The sequence below is a fragment of the Somniosus microcephalus genome, chromosome 9, assembly GCF_052327205.1.
Source record: "Somniosus microcephalus isolate GS21.2 chromosome 9, FLI_Smic_1.0, whole genome shotgun sequence".
Lineage (NCBI taxonomy): Eukaryota > Metazoa > Chordata > Chondrichthyes > Squaliformes > Somniosidae > Somniosus > Somniosus microcephalus.
The window spans coordinates 108,221,849-108,241,415 of record NC_140995.1 but is presented as its reverse complement, the minus strand read 5'-3'; the positions used below and the strand labels follow the sequence as shown (position 1 = coordinate 108,241,415).

The 19,567-nt window shown below is 43.0% G+C and overlaps 1 protein-coding gene across 3 annotated transcripts in view; it reads right to left on the bottom strand.

Annotated features, from left to right (window-relative positions):
- Positions 1 to 12,075: 12,075 nt before the first annotated feature.
- Positions 12,076 to 19,567, bottom strand: part of mpv17 (mitochondrial inner membrane protein MPV17) — a 122,165-nt gene continuing 114,673 nt past the window's right edge. For all 3 annotated transcript variants that reach the window (XM_085996971.1, XM_085996973.1, XM_085996972.1), the window contains exon 8: positions 12,076 to 16,951. In XM_085996971.1, coding sequence (XP_085853097.1) covers positions 16,882 to 16,951 — 70 coding nt within the window. In that variant the 3' untranslated portion in view covers positions 12,076 to 16,881. The remainder of the gene's footprint in view (positions 16,952 to 19,567) is intronic.

Below are 19,567 nucleotides of genomic sequence, written 5' to 3'. Positions count from 1 at the left end.
TAAACCAAAGCCTGTTTTTTTAATATGTAATTTTTGATCAACAAATTACATTGAATGCACAAATGTTAATTTCAATTAACTTTCTTGACGTTTCAATGCTATATCTAATATGTAGTTAATAATATAACTGAGCTCCAAATGGCTCAGCTGGGAAAACTAGTGAGCAGCCTAGTGATGCATATCAGGTAGTGCCGAGTTCAAGCAGCCCGCTTGATTGGCACCCCACCCACCATCTTAAACATTCACTCCCTCCACCACCGGTATACCGTGGCTGCAGTGTGTACCATCTACAAGATGCACTGCAGCAACTCCCAAACCCACGACCTCTTCCACTTAGAAGGACAAGGGCAGCAGGCGCATTGGAACACCATCACCTCCAAGTTCCCCTCCAAGTCACACACCATCCTGACTTGGAAGTATATCGTGGATCCTTCATCATTGCTGGGTCAAAATCCTGGAACTCCCTCCCAAACAGCACCACACAGACTGCAGCAGTTCAAGAAGGTGGCTCACCACCACCTTCTCATGGGCAATTAGGGATGGGTAATAAATGCCCACATCCCAGGAACGAATAATTTTTTTTAAATTCTGGGTCTGAGCCCAGTTGCTGATCACAGCTGTGGGGTAAACCGGGTCAGGCTGGGGAGAAATCAGATAGTGATCCCTAATGTGTGGGATCGTTAGCTAAGGAGAGAAATGGGCGTAGCTGTAATGTTATCAAATAAATAGCCTGTCAAAAACTCAGTGACTTGGCACACTCTTGAGTGGTCACTCGAATGAAGAACCCAAATGACGTTTCTTCATGTGCATCTGCAGAACAACTAGCAACGGGCAATGCATATAAACACGAGCTTCAATCACCAGTATCCAAATCCTGCAAATAGTCTACCGTTTAGCCAGCTCTGTACCAACATTAAGAATATCAAAAAGAAAGATGTAAAAGTTTTTGAAGTTTACTGAGGTGGTCCGTGACTTCACTCCGAAGTTATTCCATACACATTGGGTCAATGTTTCACGCTTGTGTTTAATTAGCCCAATGTTTGACACGCATGGAAACCCATCACAATGTTTCAGGGTCTCCAATTCAAGCTACTGAAAAATCTATAGCCACCCGAGGGTTTCTGTTTGTTCAATATGAAGTGCATACTGTCTTCCTCTCTTAGCAGCACACCCCATTTACCGAAATCCAGACTGATTTGGGGCAGGGTGGCGAATCTAAAGTTTAGGAGCCTCTCTCAAAACCAATCTCCGGAATCCAAAACTAATCTGCGGAAACATTCAGCGAGCGAGATCGTTGGAACAGACTCCGTTGGGGAGACGGTGGAAGCAAATAATGTTGACGCAATAAAATACAAAGTAGATGGATTTCTTTCAGAAAAATGGGATAAGGTAATCTGATCAATCTGAGACATGACATATGGTAAGTGTAGCTTGATCGGGAGGAACGGGTGTCTTTGGAACTATGGTTCCACCAGTGGGGGTTTCCTCGCCTCATGGCTGGGCCTGTTGTCGACTAATTGATAGAGATTAATTGCCATGATCGGTTAATAACTTCATTGTTGTTGTATCAAACTAAATGGATCTTAGGAATTGCTGGACGGAAAAAGACTATGTTCCCAAGTGTGTGCATGAGTATTACTAAGTTTAACCAGCAACTTCCCAGAGTAGATAACTGTCCGCTTCCCACTGCTTCTTCAGCTAGGACCGCCTTATCCAACAGGGTTTTAACCTGGAGTTGAGTCCTCAATGACTCCTAGCCTACCTCAAGTGAGATAGGCTAGGTGTTCAGTTATAAAGTATTATACATTACAAACTCTCCTCCAATGCCAAATGTATAGTATAACTAGTCTAAAAATTCGGCAATAAAGCAGCTTTAAAATGCAAAGTGGAAGATATTTTGGACTATTTATAAACAAATGTATGACTTTGTTGCACACAGGACACAGAGGAAATGAACAAACTTACTAATAATGAAATAGCTTTTCCCAATTAAATGTAAACAAGTTAAGCCTCTGAAAGATTTTTTAAAAAGTAAGTAAAATTCTCAACTTGCAGAGAAATATCTCATCCATGGCTGCTTTAGTTTTAACTTGTCAGTATTGCACGCTTTGTAAATGACTGACTCTCTTCATATACCATATATATGATTCAAATCATTAAAGCATGCTGATAGCTATGTTCCACCAGGTATGTGATATACCTGAACCTTATTAAAACAAATGAAAAGGGTAAACATGCAAACAACATAAATTGTGTTTCGCACATCATAGCATCACTTGCATGTTAAGGCCACGAGGGCCCCTTCTGCCCATCTCCATCTCCAAATAAAGCCAGAGTTTACCAGGAACGTGTTCATGAAGCCAAAGCCCATTCAAAATCTCTCCTAACAGTTTTTCTTTCCAGAAGTGTTAATCTCTTAATGTACTTTTACTTCGCAATCAACTGTACATTGAGTCAGCCTTTACTTTAGTCACATTGGAACGATTTATATTTATCTTGAAGATGCTAGAAGCGCCAGCGATAGCCTGAGCTCGCCGCTGTGCTGAAAACACTTGTTCGGATGGATAGCGCCGTGGTGCTGAAACAGTCAGAAGAAGCTCATCAGCAAGTCTACCTTCTGGTTAAACATCGTTCAGAACTGTGCGTGGAATCCAGAGCAAGAAATGACCCGACAGCTTAACAAGTCCGTTAATTCTAATAGGTTTTTCATTTAGATTTTCATAGTAATTGATTAAAAGAAACAATTGTTAAAACAATTGCCCTATTTACCTAATGCTTCTTATCGGGTAAGCATTAGCTGGATGGCAGATTTAAAAGTATATATATGAATATAAAGGACGGTCTCTGCAACCTCACTTATTCGGTAACCAAATATAATAGGTTTCAAAAATAATAACAGATTTCCAGCATCCGCAGTATTTTGCTATCGTATAATAAGTTTCACTTGTGGGGCTGAACAACAATTTAAAAATAATTACATTTCTCGTGTCTAATTTCTTAACCACTTCTGTTTTCAAAATCCTATTTATCCGAATTAATTATTGTCCTTTTGGAAAGATTATCATATCCTCGTAATTCAACAAATTAAAACTATCTACGCCATAATGCACATTAGGTTTTATTGTCCTTTTCAGAGCAAGATGATCTTTGGAAGGAATAGATGACAAGCTTTCATAGTCTATTGTGGGTACCAATCTAAACCGTGCTACCTGCATACATCAGTTCTTATTTACGCAAGTCCTGACGTACTTGTTTGTTGTAATATTTATCATAGTTTACCAGCCACTTTTATTACCTGAATATCCAAAGCTTCAAAATTGACACAATATCCATAACTCATAGCAAGCCCTTTCATAGTTCAATCAGCATTAATACAAGTAACAATGGGTTAGAAGCATTACCAATTTACAGTATACAACCTGTACAGAACAAAGATTGCTAAAGATGTAGTGGGATGACTATATGGTGCATAGCCATGAAAATCATTTTCAGTATTATACCTGCACTAATTAGATAGTCAAATTATTGAAACTTTCTTGAGTTTGAATTAGTATGGCACTTTTGACAATTGCAGAACCATAACTACTGGCATATTTTAGATTATCATCTATATATTAAAAATGCAGGGTCTCAACATTCCATTTCAACATTGAAATCTCCTGTCAGGCTTAGTCAAAAGGAAACCCAATTTTATAATTGTCGACAATACCTACAGTATTTGGTATACCTGTGGTAATGTTGTGATTGGCATTTACAGTGTTAAAGACATGTTGCTTAACGTTAGGTACAAAGCCCTCAACTGGCACTGTTAATAAAGTGAGACTGGGTATGTAGTTCCAGTACAAAGAGATTGGGTTTTAGATTACATTGTGACATGGAAGTGTTTTTACAAGCTCTTGATTTTGGTAAGACTAACAATTATGTAAAAACAAACGTGATCTTAATTGGCCAGAACTGAAACTGTAGATAATTCTCAAATTGCATTCAGCTCCATGAGACAATTCCTGGTCTTCACTGTGAATTGCGTGATGTCCAAGCATAGACATCAATTATTTTGCACTCCTGAACAGAAAATGACATTTCCCAAAGTATTCTCCATCAGTTCACACTGTTCAGCCTGTGAAATAACCGAGAAGCTGTAGCATGCAAATCACAGATCATACAGCATATCTTCTTTATATTGAGCAGACAAGTGGGACCCCAGGCAGGAAATTCAAGTCCCCAAGTACAAGTGAGCCCAATGTCAGGGCCTTGGGCATGTAATAAACTCCCTCACCCCACCAAACAGACAATTGGGACCTGGGAATGTGGCAAAATTGTTCCTCCCCTCCCCACTGAACAGGAAATCAGGGTCTCCGAGAATGGTAAATTAACTCTCTTCCTCCCTCACTCCCACTAAGCAGAAAGTCCAGCTCTGGGAGTATTTTCTCTGCTCACCTCCATCCTCTCCCCGTTACCGCTTCCCCTCCTGCTTCCCTGTAATGCCTCGTTCCCACTTCCATTCCTCCACCCACTCACTGTTCCCATCCACATTTCCCCATCCTCCACCTCTCTCCTCCTCTTAACCCCCCGCCCCCGCCACACATACACACTCCGTCCTACACTGGGTCTAAATATTTCTCCCATCTCTAACCCTGCTTGGCCTCAATATTGCACTTGGTCTACAGTCTCCATGTGCAGCACCAAGGGAGATTGGCTATTAAGTTATTAAAAGTCTTGTGTATAGCACAAACTGCCGTGATGTTTAATCCCACCACAGCAGCAGGCAAATTTAAATCCAGTTAATTAAATACATCTGGAATAAAAAGCTAGCCAAGTAATGGTAACCATGAAACTATCGGATTGTTGTAAAAACCCATCTGGTTCACTGATGTCCTTTAGGGAAGGAAATCTGCTGTCCTTACCCGGTCTGGCCTATAGGTGACTCCAGACCCACAGCAATGTGGTTGACTCTTAACTGCCCTCTGAAATGGCCGAGCACATCACTCAGTTGTAACTAACTGCTACAAAACAAAATAATAAGAATGAAACCAGACGGACCACCCGGCATCGACCTCGGCACCAGCTACGGACACGGCAACGGCTCACCCAGCCCAGTCAACCCCGCAAAGTCCTCCTCACCAATGTATGGGGACTTGTGCCAAAATTGGGAGAGTTGTCCCACAGACTAGTCAAGCAACAGCCTGACATAGTCATACTCACAGAATCATACCTTTCAGCCAATGTTCCAAACTCCTCCATCACCATCCCTGGGTATGTCCTGTCCCACCGGCAGGACAGACCCACCAGGGGTGGCGGCACTGTGGTATACAGTCGGAAAGGAGTGGTCCTGGGAGTCATCAACATTGAGTCTAGACCCCATGAAGTCTCATGGCTTCAGGTCAAGCATGGGCAAGGAAACCTCCTGTTGATTACCACCTACTGCCCTCCCTCAGCTGATGAATCAGTACTCCTCCATGTGGAACACCACTTGGAAGAAGCACTGAGAGTAGCAAGGGCACAGAATGTACTCTGGGTGGGGGACTTCAATGTCCATCACCAAGAATGGCTCGGTAGCACCACTAGTGACCGAGCTGGCCGAGTCCTGAAGGACATAGCTGCCAGTCTGGACCTGCGACAGGTGGTGAGAGAACCAGCATGAGGGAAAAATCTACTTGACCTCGTCCTCACCAATCTACCTGTCACAGATACATCTGTCCATGACAGTACTGGTAGCAGTGACCACTGCACAGTCATTGTGGAGACAAAGTCCTGTCTTCACACTGAGGACACCCTCCATTGTGTTGTGTGGCACTGCCACAGTGCTAAATGGGATAGATTCAGAACAGATCTAGCAGCTGAAAACTGGGCATCCATGAGGCGCTGTGGGCCATCAGCAGCAGCAGAATTGTATTCCACTACAATCTGTAACCTCATGGCCCGGCATATCCCTCAATCTACCATTACCATTTAGCTAGGGGACCACTCTGTTTCAATAAGGAGTGTAGAAGAGCATGCCAGGAGCACCTTCAGGTGTACCTAAAAATGAGGTGCCAACCTGGGGAAGCTGCAACACAGGACTACATGCATGCTAAAAAGTGGAAGCAGCATGCTATAGACAGGGCTAAGCAATCCCACAATCAATGGATCAGATTAAAGCTCTGCTGTCCTGCCCGTGAATGGTGGCGGACCATTAAACGAACAGGAGGAGGAGGCTCCGTGAACATCCCCATCCTCAATGATGGTGGAGCCCAGCACGTGAGTGCAAAAGACAAGGCTGAAGCATTTGCAACCACCTTCAGCCAGAAGTGCCGTGGATGATCCATATCAGCCTACTCCTGAGGTCCCCACCATCACAGAAGCCAGTCTTCAGCCAATTCGATTCACTCCACGTGATATCAAGAAACGGCTGAATGTGTACTGGATACAGCAAAGTCTATCGGCCCCAACAACATCCCGGCTATCGTGCTGAAGACTTGTGTTCCAGAACTAGCTGCCGCCTCTAGCCAAGCTGTTCCAGTACAGCTGCAACACTGGTATCTATCTGACAATGTGGAAAACTGCCCAGTTATGTCCTGTCCACAAAAAGCAGGAGAAATCCAATCCGGCCAATTACCACCCCATCAGTCTACTCTCCATCATCAGCAAAGTGATGGAATGTGTCATCGACAGTGCTATCAAGCGGCACTTACTCACCAATAACCTGCTCACTGATGCCCAGTTTAGGTTCTGCCAAGACTACTCAGCTCCCGACCTCATTACAGCCTTGGTCCAAACATGGACAAAGGAGCTGAATTCCAGAGGTGATGTGAGAGTGACTGCCCTTGACAACAAGGCAGCATTTGACTGAGTGTGGCATCAAGGAGCCCTATTAAAACGAAGTCAATGGGAATCAGAGGGAAAACTCTCCACTGGCTGGCGTCATGCCTAGCACAAAGGAAGATGGTTGTGGTGGTTGAAGGTCAATCATCACAGCCCCAGGACATCGCTGCAGGAGTTCCTCAGGGCAGTGTCCTAGGCCCAACCATCTTCAGCTGCTTCATCAATGACCTTCCCTCCTACATAAGGTCAGAAATGGGGATGTTCGCTGATGATTGCACAGTGTTCAGCGCCATTCCTGTGCCCATATGCAACAAGACCTGGATGACGTTCAGGCTTGGGCTCATAAGTGGCAAGTAACATTCGCGCCACAGAAGTGCCAGGCAATGACTATCTCCAACAATCGAGAGTCTAACCACCTCCCCTTGACAGCCAATGGCATTACCATCACCGAATCCCCCCACTATCAACATCCTGGAGGTCACCATTGACCAGAAACTTAACTGGACCAGCCACATGAATACTGTGGCAGCAAAAGCAGGTCAGAGGCTAGGTGTCACCTCCTGACTCCTCAAAGCCTTTTCAACATCTACAAGGCACAAATCAGGAGTGTGATGGAATACTCTCCACTTGCCTGGATGAGTGCAGCTCCAACAACACTCAAGAAGCTCGACACCATCCAGGACAAAGCAGCCCGCTTGATTGGCACCCCATCCACCACCGGTGTACCATGGTTGCAGTGTGTACCATCTACAAGATGCATGCAGCAACTCGCCAAGGCTTCTTCGGCAGCACCTCCCAAACCCACGACCTCTTCCATCTAGAAGGACAAGGGCAGCAGGCGCATGGGAACACCACCACCTCCAAGTTCCCCTCCAAGTCACACACCATCCTGACTTAGAAGTATATCGCCATTCCTTCATCGTCACTGGGTCAAAATTCTGGGACTCCCTCCCTAACAGCACTATGGGAGTACCCTCACCACACGGACTGCAGCGGTTCAAGAAGGCGGCTCACCCCCACCTTCTCAAGGTCAACTAGGGATGGGCAATAAATGCTGGCCTTGCCAGCAACACCCACATCCCATAAATGAATTTAAAAAAAAAATGATCCTGGCCACTTCTTCCATTTGCTGTTTGTGAAATCTTGCCGTGTGTACATTGACTATTGTGTTCGTCTCTCTTAACCTCAGCTCTCTCTCTTAACTTCAGCTTGCTTTCTCTCTCTCTCAACCTCAGCTTGCTCTTTCATTCTTAACCTTAGCTCTCTCTCTCAACCTCAGCTCGCTCTCTTTCAACTCTTAACCTCAGCGCTCTCTCTCGCAACCACAGTTCGGTCTCTCTCACCTTCAGCTTTTCTCTCTCTCCCTCAACCTGAACCTCTCTCTCAACAGCTCCAATTTTAACACTGGGTGAGTGGTGAGCGTGGGGCCAGCTCGCCCAGGTTCACCAACATGAAGCCCGGGCCTCATTCTAGTGTTTGAGATTTGTCTGTCAGCCGAAGTCAGCGGGAATGAGTGCAGGGCCATGTTAAGGTACCAACTGATGGTAGGATGGTATAAGGTAGGATGGCAGTTTAGGTTGATTAGCTGAAAATATACCGCATATTGTTTCTGTGAACACTGTTGTATTGTTCATCTGCAATACTTGTGCAGGGGTTAGACCTGGGAAATACTGGGAGCAGGTGTCAATCTTTCTGGCTACATCTCTGCTCTTTCATTCCTTTCTTATCTTCCTCCTCTGCTCCATGGGTCCCACATGGTTACTTCCCTTTGCATTAAGTTATGCAGCACATCATGATTTTTTGGACATCTTTGTTGAGTTATGGATGAGTACCCTGCCTGAACAGTCCAAACAGCATAATCTTTGCTTTCACATCCTGATGATGGGCTAGAGTAATTCTAGTTGCTTCATTGTATTTATGTTCTGCTGTTTGGGGTTCTTAATGGAATCATCAGCTATGGCTGCAGAGGATTGCCCTGTCTCCCAGCAATTCTCCATTCAGTTGTGCTAGTCTTCAAGTATTGCAGGCATTGTAAAAGGCATCATCGGTTCTTCATGGATAACATTTACATGCATCATGATTTTTCTGTGGTCAGATGCCAACTGCACATGAATGAACAGAAACCCTTTTTGTTCACGTTGCCAATTGGGTTGATGCGAGGAGCCCTGATGGCCATGTGGTTTCCATTTACTGTATCTATCACCTGATGACTTTCTCTATGGAAGGGAGCTATCGAAGCATAGAAATTTCATGAGTGTGTTGACCCTTACAAATATATCGCTGTAATAACAAACACTTGTTCAATGCATCTCTGAACTACAGACTGGCTGATCAGGCAGGTGTTCCCTGCAGTGGTTGGAAAAATCTAGCAGTATTAAAGCTCAATGTTGTGGTAACCTTCAAAGCTATAGGAAGAGCGGTCCTTGTGTTAGACATCTGCAGATCAGCCTGGAGTAGATGGCATAGCTCTGTGGTATCTTCTATAGTGAAGACAGATCTTCCCTCACATGCCTCACAGTGTTTAAATACTGCTGATTTAATTTGTGCCATGTGGTTTTATGATCTACTTTACAATTGTAAATCATGTCTTCACATTTACTGATGGTGATTGCCATCAGAAAGTGAGAGTTAGATTTTTTTGATTAAATGTGATCCTGAGAACAAAAGACTGGTATTTTGGAAAAACTTCCCGTTACATAATGTAATATTGAACACCATGGGACAGAAGAGCAATGTGTCGAAGCATCGGACTTTGTTTTGATTATTTAAAGTGTACTCTGATAACACTGAAAAAAATAATTAAATACTGATGGCGCTGCTCAGGAAGATTTGCTGTTTTATGGATAGTAACATTATACCATGTAAGATACGATGTAAACGTGTGTCCTTTTAAGGCTAGAAGGGGTAATGGTTCTATGTTCTTGAAATTAATGGTAGTTTTAGTTACAGGAGGGATTGCAGAGGAGTACCCTGGTTTATTTGATTAACAAGCCAATTAACAAGTTGGCAACAGTGAGGAACCATTATGATCTTGGAGAGAGGGAGTTTGAAAGGCACATCATTTTAAAGATTGCCGTATCAGAAAGAGAGCCAAGTGCAGGAGGTAGGAAGCATAAATCATTCTAATTATAAGCATCATTTTTTTTTAAGTTTAATCTTTCTGACATATGCACCTAACTTGGTTAAGTGTTTTTACTTGTCCAATGTCTGCTGCAGCTTTTAAGAATCTGAAAGTTGGTTGGGTGTCAGTCATGTGGGAAGAGAGACCCAATCAGATGTGGTATAATAAAGTTGGCTATGATTGATTGCTATCCAGTGCCTCTTGTTTATCTGTGTGGATGTTGAGTAAGGACAAGTTTGAGCTCAGCTGTGATGACCGCAACCCCCAAGTTGAATACCCTGCCAAAATTCACAATCCAAGTTTATACATGAAGAATGGACACTCTGGTCAAGTCCTGGAGGGAACCTGCCACCCACAAAACCTTACTTCAGCAAGAAGTCAATGTGTTCTAAAGAGGGGAAGAGGATAAAATTGGCAGGAAAGGTGAAGATAACCAAGACCATCCCTTCTAGACTGGATGGTGTGATGGAATAACAGTCAGTTCCCTTCATTCTGGAAGAGGGAATTGAATGCAACTTAAAGTGGTGAAATTAAAGGTGTGAAGGTATGAAGTATAATGGGGCAGAATTTGCGGTCAGTATGACAGCATACTCTCAGAGTACGCCATCATACCGCCTTTGAAATGGACAAATCCTTAACTTGCAATGTCAAGTTCCGACTTGACAGATCATCTGCACCGACATTGAAATCCTAACTGCTGCCGCAGAATTGGGCTGATTGCCCACCAACTGCCCAGCAATTACGTATGAAAATTTTATGCCTGGTGCAAACAGGCGCAGGAGCCTGTTTGTACAACGTAAGGAGATACCTTTAGGAAATCCAAGTATATTTAATTTTAAAAGCTTAAACTACAAGCCAGTCTTTCAAATTTACCATCAGGGGTGTGGTGTTCTGAGTGAGTCTGCTATCTTTGAGATTCTGAGGCCGGAAATGGAAATGGAAACCCGTCCTATTACCGTATCTTGGCTTACAAATACTTTCAATGGTGTATGGAGGTAGGTGAAAGTGACAAAACATCACATTTATGCACCTCACCTCAGAAAATACAAAGACAGCACCCATCAGAGTAGAAAACTCTTCCAAAAATGTCATCGCAAATGGGGTTTTAAATTGAATAAATCCTGAGCTGTTTTACAGTTGAATGCTGTAAGGCCAATGTAGAGCAATTATGCTTGAGTATTCAATTGAGATGAACAGCACAGCAAGTGTGGAATATGATTTTTGTGCCATTCCACTGTAACTTGGCATATATCCTCTTTTTATTTTTAGATGCGAATAGAAAGTTGCTGCATTTTACTTGAATGTTGCAAGCATTTACATATAACCCGCAGGATTATTACAGTTATATTTATTGTCCATGAAAAGTAATAGACCCTCTTGGCTCGTGAGGGATGGGGGGGGGGGGGGTGAGTGAGAGTCCTTCTGTTTGCTGATTGGAGCACTGGCCCACTTGATCCCAGGTGCGCTTCCACATACGGTGCGCCCCGGGATCCGTGGACCACTATGCAGCGCTCAACTCCGCAGCGTCTGACAGCAACTTCTCGGAGGAGGGTTCCCAGCATGTAAGTGTGCATTCGGTACAGATGCCGGCGGCGTAATCCTTAGTTACACTGCCAATCGCAAAATCCGGGCCAATGAGTTTGGGTAATTTCATTCCAGTTCTTAGTGGCATTAAGTCCACACCACAAAACTGTTAACGAACTGCCATTAGTTAGATGGGTGGGGTGGGAAATTGAAAATTCACACTTGTACAATAAAGAGTGCTCCTCTGTGGCTGGGGTTAAAATATATTGCTTGGAATTAGTAGAATTTCTACTCTGTATCTGACCTGTGCTAGTCCAGATCTAGCAAGGTTTGATGACATAATCAGCTATGCCTTAGGGCTTTAACTAATGTTGCACACAAAAGCGTATATTTTAGTTGGCCAGAGGCACTCCCTGTATAAAATGGTCATATTTGTGACAACCAAATTTACACAGGTGTTTTCTGACCGAAATCCTTTTTACAATAGGTACCGAGGGCATCACAGAAATTGCAAATAATAATGAGGTTACTTGGACATCTTGCAATAATGAACTGTTTGTGTTTATATTTAACGCCATCATGTTTTTGGAAAACTTATATAATTGCAACCTATTGTATGCATTTCAATATGATGGATAGATTGTTGCCTACATAACTCCTGACAGGCACCCAGGAAGAGCAAATAACAAAAACAAAAAAATTGATGGTTGCGATGGTTTTGCTACTGCCAAAGCAGTGGAAATTACTAACATTCAAAATCAGGCTGCAGAAGTTATATCTTTACGTCATCTGACAAAAGGTAAGAGTCAGATAATTCATGTGGGAACAGTAGTGCCTTCAGCGACCCATTTGGTTCTCAATTAAGACTTTTAGCTCAAATTTGTTCTTGTATTCACCGCAGTGAAAATCACAAACATATAGATTGCCATTTCTGTGCATACAGTACCAAATTTCAGGTAAAAAAAAGTCACCATTGCTATCCATTAATGGAGAACAGTAATGTTAAGTGAAAATTTAGGAGGATCTCTTTCCCCATGTGGAATGAATGACCCACAGAGTATTACAAAATATATTAGTAAATTAATCAGCACACAGAACAAATATGTTGTTTTGTTAGATAGGTGTTGAAAGTAAATTCAAATCTCAGTACAGTACTTAAAGCAAGATACATTTGTTTTAAAGTTCAAATGCTGTCATCAGGCTGAAATTAACGATTCAGTTTCTGGTTTTTACTATGAAGGTTGCTTTTACTTTATGTTGACATGTTAATTTGCAACCAAATAGCCTCTAAAATATCCTCTGAACATCACAATCCAAAACTAGCATGGTATATTTCAAATTAAAACAGAACATGCTAACTAATTGAAGATAAAACCATTTAAACTTTCAACTTCTTTATTGCTTTCCAAACGAATAAAATGATTCATGTTAATACTAAAATATTTAGTAAATGGTCCCAATTTCGGTCTCTGATCAACAATGTGTTAGTTGATCTCAAAGTGGCAGTAGAGGCAGGACAATAGGTCTCAATGTCCCTGAGAGGAACCATCAGGCAGGGTTCCAGTTCCTGATCACATCCACTGACCTCGGCTGGAAGGTGGATGTTTCTGAACATCAGTGATACCCTGCATGATCAGTCTGCCAACACGTACTGCCTGAGGCTCATGCAGGAAGAATGGACACTTGGGCGAGATACAGGAGGACATCAGTCACCTGTGGAACTGTGACCTGGCATGAGCCAATGACTTTAGGAGAGGAGAAAGAGGGGAGAAAATTGGCAAAACACAGAAATACTGTATATAAATTAAAGGTTTGGGAAGTAAAATGGTCAATAAAGTAGTCAATTAGAGATACAAGTGAGGGTAAAAATAAACAAACCCAGGTCCGCTGCAATGACATCTATTACTGAGGTTTTAAAAACATATTAAGACAACATTTAATAAATGGTGTGTTTAAGAAAACTATTAAAAAAAAAAGCAACTCTACTTTTTCTCATTTAACTCAATGCATTTTGTTCAATTTTGTGATGCAAAGACTCACCACATTCATTACACAAGTCAACATGGTCAAAGTACAGTGGTGGTATAGCACTGCATTGATCCTGTACCTTACTGCTATGAAGTTAAACTAGAAATCCTCAAATTTGGGACAAATTGTGATCCCCAAGCTAAATTATAAAAATCACATGAATAATGCAACTCTAGGTTTAAGAAAATAGGTCCTTACTATGAATCGTAAGTATTTGTGAAGGCGGATTTCTGTAATTTCATGTTCCCTATGCCCATTAAGCCTAACCTCTCCCCAGTTCCCCTCCCACGCTAGCCCCGAATCCTAGTCTCTCTCGTTTCTTCCCATCTCCCACCCCAACTTTCCAGTGTTTCCAGTGGCAGAAGGGTCAGTAACCAGAGAACACAGATTTAAGGTAGCTGGCAAAAGAACCAGAGGTAACGTGAGGATTTTTTTTTTTTTTTTTTATAAACACAATGAGTTATGATGATCTGGAGGGCACTGCCTGAAAGGGTGGTGGAAGCAGATTCAATAGTAACTTTCAAAAGGGAATTGGATAAACACATGAAGGGAAAACATTTGCAGGGCTATTGGGAAAGAGCAGGGAAGTGGGACTAATTGGATAGCATGATCTCCTTCTGTGCTGTATCATTCTAGACCTACACCTTCTGCTCCCTCGACTTCTTTCCTAATAAACTTCTGAATATTCAACTTATTTTCCTGGCTCACATCATAACAGATATTGTAAATGGTTCCCCCTCCTTAAACATCGTCCCTGTCCCTTTCGAAATCATCATCATCCCCTCCCACCACCCCAGAAAACCTACCCCCACCCCATGGTCCTTGTAAACTACTGGCCCAGCTCGAACCTCCATTTCTGCTCCAAAGTCACCTCCCAGATCTGTGCACTTCTCTTCTACAACGCCCTGTCTGAATCCTGCCAATCAGACTCTGACCCTTCCACAACATTGAAACGTACCCGGCTAGTCACAAACTCTTTCTCTTTTTAGTTCTTTATAGATATAGTGCATTTCCAGTATTTTCTGTTTTTATTCCATATTTTCCAGTAAAAAGTTAAGTGAAATTCTAATTTCAGGAATAGTCAAAATTAAGCTGTAAAATTTGCCATACACTTCAATAAAATTACGATGTCAGTGCAGAATTTGAACAAGTTAAAAAATGGTCTTTGTGGCATAATTTTATCTTAGTAACAAGGAATGACAATTGTGCAATTAATTGCAGCATTGAATGACCAGATGCAACAATGAAAATTCTGTACATTATGACATAGTTTAACACTCTTCACAGTATACTGGTCTGTTTTAAATGAGGTAGCATTTCATCTTAAACATTAGTGTTTTGTTTTCAGCATGACCTATTGTGCTTGGGTATTCTAATTTTAACATGGTTGTGTTAATCCAGTAGCTGCAATGTTAGAGTATGTGTGACTCGTAATTAGAAAACCCATTCAAATCCTAGCCAATTCATATTATTGCTTATATTTCTTCTGGGGGATTCAGCAGAGTCACAGTGGGAAAGAATATGGTCCAGAATGTTCAAGAGTGGCTCTGATAACACTAACCAAGGTGTGGTGTTGACACTATCAAGGGAATTTATCCATTGGGCAGGAGGTTCTGCAACAAGAATAGTACGGAAAGATAGCTTGAACACAGGATGTTTACAGAAAAGTAAAATTAAGAAAATGAGGAGCTTTGACTTTACAATTTGTAACAGCTGTCAAGCCCAAATGGTTAAAACAAATGTTGCTTTTAAAAATCTAAATGTTTTATTAATGTCTGTTCTCAATTTTTATCAGGGATTAAAATTATTTTAATATAACAATCCAAATATACTTTATTGCTCTATTTGTACTATTTATAGTTGGCACTTGGGTAGGTTAACTTCAAAATATGTGCATTATTTTAATATAATTTTGCCCCCTTCCAAAATGTCCAGTGACGTTGCATCCATTATAAAACACCAGTTACTCACTGCCAGAAACCTACTCCCGTGGGTAATCAACTCATTTTAATCCGATGCTAGCTATTTTTCATAAATGGGGCAAGGGAGGAAAATATATTGAAAATATTGCGTAAAATAATGAGTGACTATGAATTCCCATCATTACGGTTTCAAATTGGTCCAAACCATACTTGGGCATATAAAACGTGTACTTCATCCCAAAATGCAGACATATGTAAACTGAACTGAAACTGTGGGTGCAATCTTGCCAGGCCTGGGGAGGTGGGTATGGAGGCGTGACTGCCGGGAAAATGGCAGAATTTGGGGGCAGGTACCCAACCCGCCTCCATGCCATCTTGCCAGGAGGCGGGTAGCCATCCCGCGCCGGGTCCTGTCTCCTTGGAGGTGGGAAGGGATTAAAGCCAATTAACTGCCTGTTAACAGGCAGAAAATAGGCTCATCACCATTTTGCCCACACAAGTGCAGGCTTCCCGAAGGCTCCGAACCCCGCCAGGGTCACCGAGACGAGTAGTGGGTCTGCAGGGTCCAAATGTGTGCTGTGGAGGTGAGTGATGGGTGCAAGTGTGGAGAGGTGAGTATCTGAGGTAAGTGCAAAGTGTTAGAAAAAGTGTACTTATCTTTGTTTCTTCCTGCAGGCTTCAATCGGTGGGTATGTGGAGAGTCTCGCACCTCCGTGGTAGAGATGACAGATGGCTGCTGCATTTTCCAATGCAACAACCATCTAATTTCTGCAAAAGAAAGAGGTTTGATGAGGTCTTGAATTCAAGAACTCATCAAACTACAGAGAATGTCAGTGTTTGACAGCTTCACAGAGCTGTTAAACAATGACAATTCATCTGTCAAAAATTTTAGACAGATGAAACGTCATACGTTGACGTTCTCTGCAACCGGCTTTCCCTTAATTGGCCTGCTAAGCCTGCTGGGCAGGCTTAACAAGGTCAATCAATGGAAAATAGCGTGGGTTGGCCAGAAGTTGATGGAGGCGGGACTAAAACCCGACAAGTGGTAGCCCCGCCTCCAAAAACTCCCCATTGGCAAAATCACCCCCCTTGTTTCACAGAATTATTTTGTGCACATTCAATCTATTTTGCCGCGATAAACCTTTGCAGAAGTTTTTCAGGAAGTACAGATCTCAGTAAAGCTTTCCAGTTTTTTCCTACCAACTGTTTATAGTCTCATTCATATAAGGAAATATTTTCCTGACATCCGAGGTGGAGGGAGAGGAATTGCTATTTCAGCCTTGGACATTGGAGACAATGTAAACGAAGCTAAATCCAATGACAGGGCAATGTAAATCTCCCAACATAGCCTCACAATAATTATAACAGTATTACACTATAATGTTAGCTTATCAGTAAATAGAAAGATCATGTCAAATGGTTCAGAAAATCCATCAGTCTTTTGCCACAGAACTGAGAAGTACAGCGATTACTCAGATAAATCCATCACATTTTGTTTGCCATCCATGAGAGGTAGGTATTCCACATCAGAGCAACAATCTGAATAACTGCCAACCTGTGTTAAAATAAAAAAAATTGTGAGTGACAGAAATACTTCTAGTAATTTGTCATGACAAATGAATTTTAGTTTGTTTAAAATTTTGCTTCAAGTTGGAAAAAAAATCAATCAGGCAAGATAAAAGGTGCCTGGGAATTTAATTTGATATCAAATAGTAATTTGCAGGACCACAGTGATTATTCTATGATACACAAGAACTGAACACAAGAGGCAAAATAATGGTAAGGCTAACAGCGCTCACCGTTATTAAAGAGTAAATCTGACAGCAACTTCCAGCGACCGCACACGCGCAGATAAACACGGAAATCAGGAAGTTGCTGTCAGAGTTGCCCTGCTCCTCCAGAAGCTTTGCTACAGTGGTATCTCACAGAGAGTTGGCATTGAAACACATGGAAGGACGTGACGTTGCGGTACTTACTCACTCACTAGTTATCCACTAAACACTCCAGTATAAGTTAGGGCTTGTCCATTCCAGTGCAAGTATTTTTTTTTTTTTAATGGCATGGTAAATTTTAATTACTGCTAAAACAACTTCTGTGGCACTGAAAATTAACTTTTACAAGTGTGGAGTCTCATTTCTTCAGATTTTAATTATTGTTGGAGATTTAAAAAAAATTAAGCTTTTTTTTGAACATTTTCTTGGTCTCTCATCACTCTCTCTTAATCCCATCTTTCTTTCCCTCTCTTTTTATTTTGCTTTCTGTACATGATTTGGCATTGAATTAAATATTCTAATTACACTTCTTCAGATTCTGTGGCCGCGAATTTAATTGACCTCAGAGGGCGGGTTTGGAGGCAGGCCTGTTGCGAAAATCGGGAAAAATTGCCGACGGGCTGCGAACCCGCCGCCATCCCGCCTCCACGCGACTGGCAAGTATCAGGTCAGCCGCTCCTGAACTGACCCGACACCAAACAGCAGGAGAGGCAGTTAAGGCATTTAACAGCTTGTTAAATGCCTGGATAATCCTATTTTAACTGCCTGTTCGGATTTTGCAGGTTTTTCAGCATGCTGCCCGCCTTCACAAAATCACGCCATCTGAATTGAGCCGGGTTGAGCGAGGACCTGAATTGTTGCCAGCTGCTCGAACAGCTTAAAAGCGGTCCTGCAATCTCTCATTCTTTCACATGCCACAACTTAGTGCTTTGAGGTTTGGGAGACATTTTTCTTCTACTAATCTTGAGTGTTGAGGTTGAAATCCAAGTGCAGTGTGAGCTCCTTGGAATACCCTCTGGTGCCTTTGTCTGAGCGCAAACAACCTCCATTTCTCGACAGATATATACCAGCGGTATGGGAACCATTTATACCCTCTCATCCTGGTCGTCAGATTCGGAGAAAGAGCAGCTGCAGCAGCACCACAGCCAGCCACAACAGCAGCACCAGCACCAGGAGCTCCAACCTCCTCCTCACCCACCGGATGATGCACAGGGCAGAGGGCCTCAGCGCAGGGCTGCACCTCGCCGCAGGAGATATCCCCAACACAGGGTTTACAGGCAGAGGATGAGCTTCCTCAGCATGAGTGAGCAGCAGTGCTAAAGGAGGCCGAGACTTTCGCGAGAGGTAGTCGCTGACATCTGCGCAATGCTGCACCAACACCTGGAGCCCAGAGGAGTGTGTGGACACTTACCAGTGGCTGTCAAAGTCACCAATGCACTCAACTTCTTGGCTTCGGGCTCCTTCCAGAGATCAGCAGCAGACATCAACAGCATCTCCCAGTCGACCGCACCACGCAGGCGACCGATGCCCTCTTTGCAAAGGCGCACAATTATATCCACTTCTCCACGGATGAAGCAAGTGTAGCTGCGCGGGCGGTTGGCTTTGCAAATATGGCAGGCTTCCCAAGGGTGCAGGGTGTCGTAGACTGCACACATGTGGCCATTAGAGCATCCCATCACAACCCAGCTGTTTTTGTCAACCACAAGGGATTCCACTCCCTTAATGTCCAGCTGGTACGTAACCACAGGAAGATCATCATGCATGTTTGTGCAAAGTTCCCTGGCAGTTGCCATGACTCCTTGATCCTGCACCAGTCTACTGTGCCTCAGCTTTTCAATCCGTCAACCCAACTTTCCGGATGGCTACTTGGCGACAAGGGCTATCCCCTTAAAAAATGGCTTATGAGGAGGCCATCAAATGAGACTGAGGAGTGGTACAATTTGAGCCACATTTCCACCAGAAGCATCACAGAGCAAACCATCGGCTTGCACAAAATGCGATTCCAATGCCTCGACAGATCTGGTGGAGCCCTGCAGTATGCATCAGCCAGGGTGTCCTGAATCATCGTCATCTGCTGTGCCCTGCACGACATCGCACAGCAGCGTGGCTTAGCGCTGCCTGAGGAAGAAGTCGCTCAGCGCATAGCATCCTCAGAAGAGGGGGAGGACGAGGACGCACACCTTGTGGGGCCGGATGTGGCCAATGCAGCAGCACTCGAGCACATTGCTGGCCGTCACGCAAGGGATGCACTCATCCATGCCAGATTCGCGTAAGCTTACGCTTCAATCACAGGTGACTGGTATATGGCTATCAATGTGTGGACGACCTTCTTAACATGCCATATATCATCTCTCCAATAAACGGTGCTTTCCCATCACTCTCAGCACCATCATTACAAA